The sequence below is a fragment of the Saimiri boliviensis genome, chromosome 3 (assembly GCF_048565385.1).
Source record: "Saimiri boliviensis isolate mSaiBol1 chromosome 3, mSaiBol1.pri, whole genome shotgun sequence".
Classification (NCBI taxonomy): domain Eukaryota; kingdom Metazoa; phylum Chordata; class Mammalia; order Primates; family Cebidae; genus Saimiri; species Saimiri boliviensis.
Genome location: NC_133451.1, coordinates 166121839 through 166136180, shown reverse-complemented (window position 1 = coordinate 166136180; position 14342 = coordinate 166121839). Strand labels below are relative to the sequence as shown.

At 32.5% G+C, this 14342-nt stretch overlaps 1 protein-coding gene across 10 annotated transcripts in view; it reads left to right on the top strand.

The window, feature by feature from the left end:
* BLTP1 (bridge-like lipid transfer protein family member 1) overlaps positions 1–14342 on the top strand; it is a 217450-nt gene that overhangs the window by 52151 nt on the left and 150957 nt on the right. For all 10 annotated transcript variants that reach the window (XM_039479082.2, XM_074396938.1, XM_074396937.1 and 7 more), the window contains 6 exons: positions 1494–1611; positions 7353–7508; positions 7769–7866; positions 9493–9671; positions 10126–10232; positions 11171–11379. In XM_039479082.2, coding sequence (XP_039335016.2) covers positions 1494–1611; positions 7353–7508; positions 7769–7866; positions 9493–9671; positions 10126–10232; positions 11171–11379 — 867 coding nt within the window. The remainder of the gene's footprint in view (positions 1–1493; positions 1612–7352; positions 7509–7768; positions 7867–9492; positions 9672–10125; positions 10233–11170; positions 11380–14342) is intronic.

Genomic DNA, 14342 nt, shown 5'->3' with positions numbered 1-14342 from the left:
ATCATCAAATGACTCATCTTCTAGTTTAAGAATAGCCAGATGCTCTTGACCCTGTCCTAGGGAAGAGTAGTGGATTCCCAGTGCTATGGACTCCTGGTGGCACCTCTCTCTTGCTCTGCTTCTAGTATGAGGGAAGTGAATAAAAGGCAATGATACATATGTTTTTGTCCTGTAAAATATGAGAAATTGTTAGAATATTGTTTTTAAAGTTCATTAGGTGGCTGTACTAAATCTCTTCTAAGTTGTAAGTAAGATAATTCTTTAATATATGTTTTCTAGCCCCACTGGATTGCTTTCCCAGGGCTTAAATAATGTAACTTATTGTGCCTTTTACTTGATGAGTAAGGTAAAGCGAAGAAAATCTTATTGATGCACTGGATTATTCCACATTAGAAAGAGAAACAATATGGAAATGCCAGTGATTAAAATTGCAGATTGTGACTCATTAATCAAGCAGATTATTATTATTATTGTTATTATTACTGTCAGGGACAACAATACTAACAATAACAAAAGCCATGATGTAAAATGGTTAATATGCAGAGATTCTTTCATATAAGATGGTGCCATTAGGTTCTTAATTACTTGTCTTAAGCATTTTACACATATGTAAATTAAGACAAAAATTTTGCAGTTACCAAGAATATATCAGAGACCGTAAGTATATTTTAAACCATGATATTCAGTATTTTAATGAATTCTTCATCTACTGCTGATAAATAGTGCTATGTGACAATGCTGTTTTTAGGCAGGCAGCTTTTGCCTTTGCAGAAATGCCAGACTGGGCTGGGCATGGTGACTTAAACCTGTAATCCCAGCAGTTTGGGAGGCCAAAGAAGGCTGATCACTTGAGGTCAGGAGTTCGAGACCAACCTGGCCAACATGGTGAAACTCTACCTCTACTAAAAATACGAAAATTAGACAGGTGTGATGGCATGCGTGCCTGTGATCCCAGCTACTTAGGAGGCTGAGGCACAAGAATTGCCTGAACCTGGGGAGTCTGAGGTTATGGTGAGGCGAGATTGTGCCACTGCACTCTAGCCTGGGCAATAGAGTGAGATTCTGTCAAAAAAAAAAGGAGAAGAAATGCCAAACTGCAGAAATACTAATGTCACTTTTGTGACAGTATACATTGCACTCTATCTTCCTTCACACTGAGCCTGTCTCTTAACAGATAAGGCTTAAGGAGAAATTAGGGGTGTTAGCTGTTACCCAATTGGTTTATTTGGAGTAGAGTATCAACGCTGTAACCTGATTTGTTTTTTTGGAAGTTTTTTGACCACATCTTGGCTTAATATTTTAAGGAGCTAGATGTAGCCATGTATATTGACCTACAGCCACAACAATAGTAAAATCTCAAAGGGACCTTCTGTTCAGCTCAGTAGGAAAATAAGTTTTAATTACTCACTAGTGTGTGTGACTTCATTTCTAATGCGGTTCACACAGTGTCACATTTTAAGCTCTAATACTTTTACCTAACATTTGTTTTGCAGTTCCACATCAATGCCAGTTACCCCCGAATATGGAACATGCCACAGACATGGCAGTGTGAATTAGAGGTTTATAAAGCCACCTACCACTTCATTTTTGCACAGAAAAATTTCTTTACAGGTAATTTTCTAATAGGTATAAATACAGTGAGATTTACTTGTTTATATTTGATAAGTTTTAAGTTCAACATAGGGATATGATGACATGATTCAAACTTTCTTTAACATTTCATTTTGGGCTGAAAATATCAAAGAGAAAGTTTAAATATAGACATTTTGCATTCTTTTCTAACCTAAACAAGAAAATATAAACCCCCAATTGAGCTTAGAAGGAAATGAAAGAACTCAATTTAGGCTGGTGCTTTGTATCAGTCTATTTAGGGGATAGGATAGAGACGATGAATCAATTTCTCTCTCTTCCCAAATTAGGCATCAGCATGGCTTCATTATTTTGTTTTAATAATTATAATCCACAACAGTATACGCAAATAGCTAAAAGTTATTTTTGAACTTGGAGCCCTTATTTAATCTTTTCTGTTGGCATGGATAATTGAGTTGATGCTGTCATTAGTTGGAAAAAACATTCTTTTATTTCTTGCAGCACATTTTGATAGCTTTACCTATTTTGTGACTATAAGAACATGTAGTGTCGATCTATGAATAGCATAAATATTACTAAATTAAAATAAGTGGCATTTATGGAGTCATCTTCTAAAAAATTTAGCCCCATAGAGTTGGTCTCATTTTCCAGGGCCAGTGGCTGTTCCACAGAAACCTAATCTTTACTTGACTGCTTGCTACATTTATCCATCCATCCATCCGTCCATCCATCCATTTGTTTAATAGTCGTTTTATACAAGCATCTAGTTGATGCTGCGTACTATTAGATATTTGGTGGTATAGTGGTGTTTAAGGTATACATAGGTAGTCGTCTACTGACAGTACTACTGTATAATGTTGTGTGACTTCACTGTTTAAATGACTTCACTGTTTAAACTTCAATTTCCTTATTCGTGAAATAGGGTTAACAATTTCCACCCTAATTCTGCTGTTTGTAGAGTTTTGGCCTTTTAAAATGCCTCTTACTACAATATGTTCAATCGTAAGTCTTTTATATTTCTTTTCTGGTTTGTCTGGGAGCCTTGGGGGACTAGATAGACTGCTTCTGCTTTCCTGGAGTTACATACTTCTCCAAGGCTTGAATCAGTGTATGGATTGAACCAGTAGTGGAAATTTTACCAGAGTCCCTGGCAAGTTAAGCTTTAGCTAGTGAAACCGAGCACTGAATGAGTATTTCTCAGTTCAAATTTATGAAAAAAATTATAGCTAAAACTTACAGTGTGTATCATGTGTCTGGCTCTGTCCTAAGCAGTTTGCGTGGTATTAAATTTTTGAATCCTCACAATAACTGTCAGGGGTCAATATTATTATCTTCCTTAATTTTTAGTTGAGGAAAATGAGCTATAGAGGTGAAACAATATATGTCCATGGTCACACAACTAGTTAGTTTGTTGAGCTCAAATTCTAACTCAAGTAGTCTGGCTCAAGAATCTGTTATACTACTTATCTCTGACTAGCCTTTTCTTTCTTACTTAAGATTTTGTGTTTTTTGGTAACTTTACTAATTGTTTAAAATAGATACCATTGTCAAGTATTTAATCCTTCACATTACTTTTCTTCCAGGCATTTCTCATCTTTAGACTCTTGGAGTGCTAAGAATAGCTGTAGTAGAAGTATAAATTCTTCATGATTTAAAAATATTATTTTGCAGTAGCACTTTCATTTATGCTATTTTATTAGTTACACTGAAACAGCTAAGTATGCATTTCCTAAGTTGCAACTGATTTTTCTTAAATGATTTTCTTTCTCTAATTCTAATTTGTATGCTTTCTTTATTGAAATTCGTTATTTTGGTTATTTATTTTTTTATAAAATTTATTTGGAGAAATTTTAAACATAGATACAAAAGTAAACATAATGATTTTACAGATTTAACAACTGTAACATTTGGTCATGTTCTGTTATTTTTAAAAGACATACAGCATAACAAATAACTGTAGAGTCCTTTTTAAACTTATTCTCTAAAAAGGATGACTACTAGAGAATAATATTAGTTTAGTAATGGAATGAGCCTGCTTGGTCATAGTGTTTGGATTGCTTTCTCTATTGTCAGAATTCTATAGAAAAGAAATTATCTCTCTACTGTGAGGGAATGCCTAATATTTCTCAGCAACCACTCTCATACCACTTATTAGTAAGGTAAAATTGTTCTTAAGAGATTTCAGTGGGGACAAAGATAGCCTTATGACAAATACAGAGCCTCAGAAATGAAAGCTTATTATAAAACAAAAACAGAAACTGAATCCTCTTCTGGGAATAATGAGATTGACTTAGATTTCTCTGATAAGGAGGAGAAGAAAATAACATAATGGCATTGCAAAGTTCTAGTATCAATTGATTGACGTTGTATAGGGTGTTTGCCCAACAACTAATGATAAAGTGAGTTGTTGCGTTTTTTCAGAGTAACATTTAGCTTGCTATACCTTTTTAATTTGTTGTACAAATGAGTAAGGCAGTCATCAGGAAAGTGCTTAATTTTTCTAATCAAATTATTCGATAAGAGCATCTGGTAATGAGAAACAACTTTTGGTTTAATGACAATGCATATTAAAAAGTTGTTGACTCTCCTAATAAAAACATTTTGTCACCATAATTTTTAATATTTATCAATAAATATATAGAAACTGGTAGGAAAACTATATTATAGAATGACATGTTGAAATTTGAAATAAGTCATTAAAGAAAAAACTGATTAAGTTTTATTAAAAATAGAAATAGACTAATAGTTGTAACATTTCATGTGAGTTATTAAAGAAGAAAGTAATAAGATTTGTTAAAATATATTTGGGTAATAACTTTATATAATTATACTGGTTTCCTGAAATAAGTAGTAGGTAATCTGAATTTTTGTTTAAGTTTTGTTTATCTCATTGGCAATTACATCTCAATCTTTTGACTAATAGAAATATAAAGTAGATAAAGTGCAACCAGTATACATTGTAAGTCTTATACATGAATAATGATTCAAAGCAAACATTAAGTATGATCTCTGCCTTCACTTATGAACATTTCTTGTTTTGTATTATTTGTCTCAAGTACATTGGCATGTGTACTAGACAGAGACAAATGAAGCAATACCAGACAGTATATGTACTGAATGCAAGTGTAAAATAAATGCAAGTGTGAAATGTGAAGCTGACAAATGCATGTGAGACATGAGTACAGAGGAAATCACTGTCATCTGAAGATGATCAGAGAAAGTAAGGGAAGACATTAAGGTCTGAAATGGTGTTTTTAAATGAACTCAGTAATATTAACTAAGATCTGATAGTATTTTGCCATTTACAAAGCACATTCACTTGTCTTATCTTCACATAACTCTAAAATAGGATAGCTGTTATTACTGTTTTTGAGTTAACAGTGAGGAACTTGGGGCATAGAAACATTGAATGACTTGGGCAAACTTAGGAGGCTAGTAAGTGGAAGGCATTTAAGAACAATTTTCAGACTGCAGACCCTGTGCCTTCTCTGTAGCATTATGCTGGCAATAAAGATGGTTAGTTTTTCCTTAGCAGAGAGGATATGAAAGACAGGAGTTTGACCAAAAATGCTGAACTATGAATGTTATGAGTGAGAAAATCAGCCTGATGAATGATGAGTATGTATTGTAGAGTTGCTTAAATTCAGAGATGATTTTTGGGCATTTTCCAAGTGTTAGACACGGTGCTGAAGACTAAAGTTAGAAAGTATGGAGTCAGGCTAGTTCGGTAGGGTGGCACTTAGAAGTAAAAGATGTGAGGTAAGCATAGATTATGTAAAGTATGATGAATCACTGTGATTGTTAAATAAAAATATGTTTAAAGTAAATTTGATAAGTGGAGTTTTCCATTCTCTATTAATAGAACAGGTTAATAGCCATATGCCTTTTATTATAGATATAGTAAAACTCTTTATCTCATTAGTATTAATTTGTGATTGACATTTGACATTAAGTATGTTATTCTGCCATTTTAGTAAGACAAGAGTTTCTAATACATTTGTGCTGTGTTTGTATGTGGCAGCTAAATTTTAAATGGGTTCATATGATATTATATAAGATAAATTTACTCTGAGTTCATTATTGAATCTTTTTGCTGTTTAAGTATCACCTTCAAAATAAAAAGAAAACTACTTTAAGTATTTTATCATTTTACCTATAATCTTCCTTAGGATATCTTTAGTAATAAATGCTACCATTTGTGGAGTCCTTACCCTGTGCCAGTTACTTTATTAAAACTTCACATAAATCATCTGAATTATCATCATAAGTCTGTGAGGTCGTTCTTATTTTGTGCAAGAGAAAACTGATAACATTTAAATTACTTTTTTCAAGATTGCGTAGCTAGTAAAATGATAAATCCAGAACTTAAACCCAAAACTGTCTAGTGTCAAAGTCTATGCTATAATGATACTGTTTCCAATTGTTTCTCTCTCTCTCTCTCTCTCTCTCTCTCTCACACACACACACACACACACACACACACACACACACACACAGAGTTCTAATTTTGTATACATGGCACTGTGTTATGCACAGTGAGTATACAAAGATGAGTCTGACACCTCTAGGAGGAGCCCTTTTATTGAAAGGCATTGCTGGGAGTGTACAATGCATATAAAACATTGCGGAGGCCAGAAGATAAAGTTGTGCAAACTGCTATGGTAGATCAGTGCTAATGTCTTTAAAGAGCATTTATTTATTGGGATTTAAAAGAATTAAAGTACCAAAGGGTAAACAGACAAATACATGAATGCAGTTTGAAAAAGCAATTTAAACATGCAATGAACAAATATGATTGAATTATAATTCTAAGAAAGTCAAGTCTATGTTACGTTTACCATTGTAGTTCCAGAGTCTAGAACAGAGCCTGACACACAGTAGACACTCAGTAGATATTTGTTTAATGAGCAAAACAATGTGAAAAAATATTCAGCCATGCTTGTAGTTAAGAAGTTCAGTGGAAGTGAGATACTGTTTTCCCGTTGTTAAATATCAAGTAAAACAAAACAAAAAAAACAGAAATAGAATGCAGGAAAAGGTTCAGTGAAATAGGTAGTCAGGCATACATTTCTGGTAGGAGTGTAAATGGACTCACTTCTCTTTGAATGCAATTTTTAAATTTATAATAGTTGTGAAAAATATTCCTAAATTTTGACCCAGCAGTTTCACTTCTAGAATCTATACTGGCAAGTAATCCCAAATATGTAAAATACCTTTTACAAAAATATATAGTACCTGGTAATATATGTAACATAAAAATTTGGAGTCTAAATATTCAACGATAAAAAATGGTTAAGTAAGTCCTGACAAATCTCATTAATGAGCTATTATATAAAATTTATGTAAACGTGTGAAATAACACGGAAAAATATTTGAGTTCAGTGAAAGAAGCAACACATAAAAAATGTACATATAGGATAGTGTCAGTCTATGTAGACAAATAACTGGAAGAAAATGTATCCACAGTGTTGGCTATTTGGGTAGTAGAATGTCAAGTGATTTTTTTACTTCCAAAATTCCTTTAAAAACAGATATATTAAATATATAAAATTTCTCTTATTTGGAACTATGATTAATAAGTAAACATCTGTTTACTGTCAAATTATTTAAATACGTCTTAATCACCTTTTAAATATTTCAGTATAAAATTTTTTTAGTTACATAAAAGAAAAATTCATTTTTGACTGGTGTTAGAAAATCTGTTTTCTTTTCCGAGTTTCAACTAACTTTACAATTTCTATTCACTACCCCAATAATTTTAGATTTAATTCAAGACTGGTCTAGTGACAGCGCTCCAGACATTTTTTCATTTGTTCCATATACGTGGAATTTTAAAATCATGTTTCATCAATTTGAAATGATTTGGGCTGCTAATCAACACAATTGGATTGACTGCTCCACTAAACAACAGGAAAATGGTAAGGCACTTAAAAAATTAGGTTAAGCATTCCTCTCATTAAGGCAAATACCAATTACGAAAATTAGTATAGATTTGATAGTTTTAACAGATAGTAGAAGTTACTTTACCCTATTATCTTTGTGAGACTCTCAGAGGACTGTTTCAGAGTTTGTACTGGACTAACAATTTTATTTAGTTGTGCATTTTAGGCAGTTTTATAATTGAAACTTTATTGACATTAAAAGTAAATTTACTTTTTCTTCTTTTTTTTCTTTGTAGTGTATCTGGCAGCTTGTGGAGAAACACTAAACATTGATTTTTCTTTGCCTTTTACGGATTTTGTTCCAGCTACGTGTAATACCAAGTTCTCTTTAAGAGTATGTATAATTGAATGCATTATTTATTCCACAAGATGTATTAGTAAGTTTGATTTCCCAAAGCTTGTCTTTACTCTCCCCTACCCAGTCCATTGCCACTCTAAGGTATTTTAGCTTTCCTCCAATGTCTACTACCTTTAGTGTCACAGAGTTCCTGCTACTTCGTTTTTGTAGTTAACTGCACCTAAGACATTGGGCAATTAAAAAATATCTCAAGTTGATTATTTTCTTAGAGTTCTTTTCTGATCTATGTGGCTAATCTATATGTTGGCCCTTCTAGCTCTAATGTTTACTAATTCATGTGAAATAATTTTATACTTCACTTTGATTCTTAATTGTAAACATGAATTCAAGGAATAACCACAGTACCTTTCTTCCTTTTATCTGAATGCCAGCTCTTATGTACTTCTAAGCTCAAAATTTTATGGAACATATTTTTTTGGTATGGGCAACCAGTAGTATTTGTAGTATTAATGGTGGTTATACTGGTAAAGTTAGCAAGATAATAGAAAACAGCTAACATCTATTAAACATTTTCTGTGTACTACATAGACACTGTTCCATGTGTTTTATGTAATAACTCATTTAATTCTCAGAACAACCCTCTTAAAAGTATTATTACCTGCATTTATATATTACAAAAGTGAGGAACAGAGCTTTTTTAGAACTCTTCATAAAGCTAGTGAGTTATTGAGCAATATAGCTTAGGGCTCCATTCTTTTAACCACTGTAACTTGCTGCCTGTTAAGAAACTAGTCATCAAGATGAACAAAGAATAGAAGAGCTACAAGGAAAAAAGTAAAGCCAAATAAAGATCCTTTGATTTGCCAGTTCCGTATTATTAAAAGCCAGCTGAGGAAACAAGACATACTAGAATCAAATGAGACAACACTATTTTAAAAATTAATAAAAATATGGAACATAGTCTACCTGAGCTTATAGCTTATAAAAGCTTTTTAAAAAACTGAACTTCATATAAAAGATCTATGAATACCCATGGAAGATATTCTTTTTTTTTTTCTTTTTTCTTTTTTATTCTTTTTCTTTTTTCTTTGTTTTTCTTTTTTTCACCACTTTGTTCTGGAACCTGGGTGACAGAGGAAGACATTCTTTTCACTGTTTGGAAACTATGCTGTTTCTCTGCCTGATTGTTTTGTTGTTTTTCAATACAAATTTAGTTTTAGTCAATGTAAAATCTTATTTGTTCTTTTCCTGACTGTTCAGTGTGAAATCTGTCATTTCAAATTTGTTTATCTTACTTGTGTAATGCCAACACTTTGGGAGCCTGAGGCAGGATGGTTGTTTGAGGCCAGGGGTTTGAGATTAGCCTGAGCAACACAAGAAGACCCTGTTTCTACAAAAAAAAGTAGCACATTCCTCTAGTCCCAACTACTTAGATTTACTTGAGCACAGGAATTCAAGGCTTCACTCCAGCCTCAGTGACAGAGTGAGACCACCAAAAAAAAAAAACAAAAAAGATAAATAATACAATAAAATAAAAAGTAATAAAATTTATTTTCTTTCAATCGTTTCCAAGATTGTTGTAGACAGGTTTGCCCATAAGTATTAACCAACATATTTATTCACTGATTTTATTACTTTGGATTATTATAATTATTTTTTTAGGGAGAAGATGTTGATCTTCATTTGTTTCTACCAGATTGCCACCCTAGTAAATATTCTTTATTTATGCTGGTTAAAAATTGCCACCAAAATAAGATGATTCATGATACTGGCATTCCTGCTGAGTGTCAAAGTGGCCAGAAAACAGTTAAACCAAAATGGCGCAACATTACTCAGGAAAAGTGAGTACATAAAATTAGTGACACAGGCCGGGCACAGTGGCTCACGTCTGTAGTCCCAGCACTTTGGAAGGCCGAGGTGGGTGGATCACCTTGGCTAACATGGTGAAACCTTGTCTTTACTAAATATTCAAAAATTATCTGGGCATCATGACACATGCTTGTAGTTCTAGCTACCTGGGAGGCTAAGGCAGGGGAATTGCTTGAATCTGGGAGGCAGAGGTTGTAGTGAGCCAAGATCACACCACTGTACTCCAGCTTGGGTGACAGAGAGAGACCAGTCTCAAAAAAATAAATAAATAAGTAAATAAAATAGAATTATTGACAAGTATTTTGTACTTATATGTGGAGAAATAATTCTTTCAAAAAATAATAAAATTTGAATATCTGCAACTGGTATCTGTACAATTAAAGGAATAAGCATCTGACTAGAAACTGTCTGTTTTACTATTCAAAGGGCTGGTTGGGTTGAATGCTGGACTGTCCCAAGTGTCATGCTTATAATTGATTATACATGGCATCCAATTTATCCACAAAAAGCAGATGAACAGCTAAAACAGTCATGTAAGTGTTTTTATATAATTTGTACTTTTATACAGCTGCAGTTATGATTGATAATTATGAAAAATAAAAAGCAAATAAAATGGAAACACATCTATTCTCACATAATATAAATATAATCTTTAAATATTTTAGAGTAATTATAGTTACATTTTGAGCATTTACTATGTATCAAGTATTGGGCCAAGCAGTTTTCTGCCTTCTGTTATCTCATTTAATCCTTACAACAACTCTGTGAGAAAGAGATTATCATTATTTTTATCTTAAAGTTGGGAAAATATGCTCAGAGAAAGCAGATAATTTTCTCAAAGTCTGCCAAGCTAGAAGCTGCAGAGCCTGAATATGAAACAATGTGTAAGTGGATCTGTATATTTAAGCTGCATGATTTTGTGAAATGTTAGTTCCTATATGATTTATAGTTTCCTGAAAATTTGCCATATTACCTGGGTCCAAAAAAGAATTAGAATTAGAGCTAAATGATGATGTTTTCTTTGTATGTTTCTAGTGAGCTAAGTTTCAAAGGATAGTTTTCATAGTTGTTTCCTAGTGGCTTGATAACATCACACTGTATTTAAATAGCTATTTATGTGAAAAAGCGTTGTAGTTTAGTGCCCAAGAATAGTTAAGGTCTCAATGTGACCCAAATTTATATTGCAGTGACTCAATAAGAATGTTGTTTATGTTAACAGAAAGTTTTCGTTTATTCTCTGCAGGCTGATTTATGTGTTTCTCTCATATTTCAATGATATTTATTATTTATTTGCTTTCTTAATTACTGGTCTTTTAGGTCTGTTTTTATTATTATACATTATGCAATGATTAGTTGATGTCATATCTGTAAAGTAAAATTTCTTAGTGAATATTTCCTTGAAGATCTTCTAAGAGGTCTTTTGTCCCCCACCCCCCCAGACATTAATCTTTTTTTTCTTAATTTATTCCAGTGTCAGAAATGGAAGAGACAATGCTATCTGTATTAAGGCCATCTCAGAAGGGATCAGACAGAGTTGTTTCTTCTCCCTCTACTTCTTCACGCCCACCTATTGATCCCTCAGAACTTCCACCTGATAAACTTCATGTAGAAATGGAACTTTCTCCAGATTCTCAGATAACTCTCTATGGACCTCTACTAAATGCCTTTTTGTGTATAAAGGTATGATTCTTAAAAACAACTTCCATATTTTTAAATATAGACAAAGCAGTTAAAATTTAATTGAAAATTGAGACCATTTGAAATAGCCAATTAGATTATTTAAAGTGTTGAGGATATACCAGATATCTTGACTGGAAGTGGGGTACTAGACTCAATTACAAAATTATTTATTAAAAATAGTACTCCTCAGTTCAGCATTCTTTTGTGCATTTAGTATGTTCTAGGAATGGTGCTAGTTGCTATAGATAAAGATGATGTAGCATCTGTTCTCAGGGAGGTAACCTAGAGGGATAGCTAGGATAGATAGATACATGGACAAATTTTAACACATTATAAGTAATATAGTAATAGAAGTACTGCATATATCTGAGAATAATTGGTAATGGAAAAGGCTACTTCAATGAATCCGTTAAAAATAAGTGATAATGTTTTTTAAGTAATGAGCAAATATTTGTTTGGTGCTTTATTTGAAAAACTGTAGCAAATATATGAAAATAAGTTTATTTCAGAATATATCAAAATTAGGTTCTGAAGAAATATGCACTAATTCTTAAAACAAAGAATGAATTAAGTGTTTACTCGTTTTGGTATAATTTTTTCCACTGTAATTGTGTGATTGCACAGTATGACAGCACTTTAAAGTTGATCTCTGTAGAATGATTACAGAGAGAGGCTATTTTTGGATAAATATTTGAGGAGTTCATCAGTTTTCTGGAGAGCACTGTTATTCTTTTGATATTCAACTCATAAGTTTTAAATGCCCCCAACAAATTATCAACAATTCTTGTTGATTTAATCTTTTTTATGGTAACTACTGTAATCCCTCTTAATCCTCACTTATCACCTTTGCCTGTGATTAGAGGAGTTATCCAACATCACTTTCAACAACTTCAAGAAATTTTGCATTTTTACAGGATCTGGCAGATTCACTTTGGGTATTGAATATCTAGGTGACAAGGAATCCTATAATGTACAGTGATAAAAGTAGTTAATTCTGGAGAGGGACTAGGATGTTCAGGGTTGGTCAGGGTAGCACAATCAAGGTTTGTTAGTAAAGGCTCTCTGGAGGAAGTGCTGGCTGAACTGGATTTGGAAGGTATATAGCATCTCAATATTTGAGTTATTATATTGTATTTACTAAAAACCACCATAAAGCATCAGATGTTGTAACTTAATATAAAAGGTGCAAGGGAAAATGTGGTTAATATTTGTAGATGACTAGAGTTTCTGTTGGTAACACACACACTTTTCTTCCTTCTTGTGACCATCGTTTGACCTAAAATGTATGTAAAATATTTCTCCCATTATCTTACTTTCTTGGGATTGCATGTGAATAACTATAAAGGATTTAAAAGGCAATTTTCAAGCTATAGTCTTCCTGAAGAGGCTGCATTATATTTTACTTAAATATAAGTAATGATTTAATTAGTAGGTGAGGGTAGTCATAGTGGTACAGTATCAGTTTTCAAATACTATTAGAGTGGTAATAAGTTCCATTTTTGCATTACTGTGTACACATGGAACCTCAGTTTATTTTTATTTTTAAAAAACTGATAGGAATACATATTCACCAAAAATAAGGGGACTCTAACAAACAGAATACATTGAAAGAAATATATGCCTTCATTTTAGACTTCCTTATAAGTTCTACTCCACAAATGTAGCCATTGCTGATAGATTATTGTTTTCATACAGACTGGTGTGCGTTAAAGGCTTTATAACAACTTTTTAATGGATTCAAGAGTTTGACTTGCCCTAAAGATTGTATTAGTATTTACAGTCATCTAATTAGCTTAGAACTTGTATAAAATATCTATTAAAGCAAATTATAAAATTTTAAATTTTGACGTTTACTACATATATATGCAAATTGTAAAATTTTAAATTTTGACATGTTTACTAAATATATATATCAAAGACATGACAGGCAAAAAATTTGTCTAGCCCAGTGAACTCTATGCTTCCTTATATAAAAAATTTATGCAATTCTTTAAGTTTCTGGTTTTGTTTTTGTTTTGTTTTTTAAGAGACAGGGTCTTCCTTTGTCATTCAGGCTGGCGTGCTGTGGTACAATCATAACTCTTTGTAATCTGGAAATCCAGGGCTCAAGTGATCCTCCTGCCTCAGTCTCTTGAGTAGCTAGGTCTACAGGCAAGCATCACCATACCCATCTAATTTTTGAAGAAACAGAGTCATGCTGTGTTGCCCAGGCTGGTCTCAAACTCCTTCCTGGCCTCAAGCAATCCTCTCACCTTGGCTTCCCAAAGTGTTGGAATTACAGCTGGGAACTACCATGCCTAGTCTGTTTGCTTAACTATATAATGTGTATTTTACTTGATATCAGTATTAGGACTTTAACACTTTTTGGAAATTCAAAAATATATATATTATTTTTATAACATTCAACTTCATATATGAAATTTTCTTGTTCATGCATTTTCACGTATACATAAAAGGGAAAATGGGAGTTTAAGGTAATATATAAATTCATGTAACTGAGATTGTGTTTTTTTTAGTTATCAAAATTAAACATTAAGAAATTATAAAGAATAAACTAAGAAAAGAAAGAATCACTGTATTTGTTTGGCCGCATATGAAAGACTGCTTTCCAAAATCTGTGGAACAAACTCAGCCTGGGATTATCATTATAAAGAATTATAAGAAGAATATGTCTACTGAATATGCATTAAAATGTATGAGGACATGTATGGAAATGGGAGGACTTCTGCAGATGTAGACAATATAGTAACTCTAAGTGTCAGCCCAAAGTCATGTCAGTCATATTATAACTTTGTCATTTCTTCTGTTGTGGATATAAAGTTGGATAACAATACACTTATATTACTTTTATGAATTGACTTCTCTTAGTCTTATTACACTTTGGTTAATGAAAGGAAATCTTTTTATAGCAATAACATGCCATTGGTAGCAGATAACTAGATTATAGGGTATATATGGATATA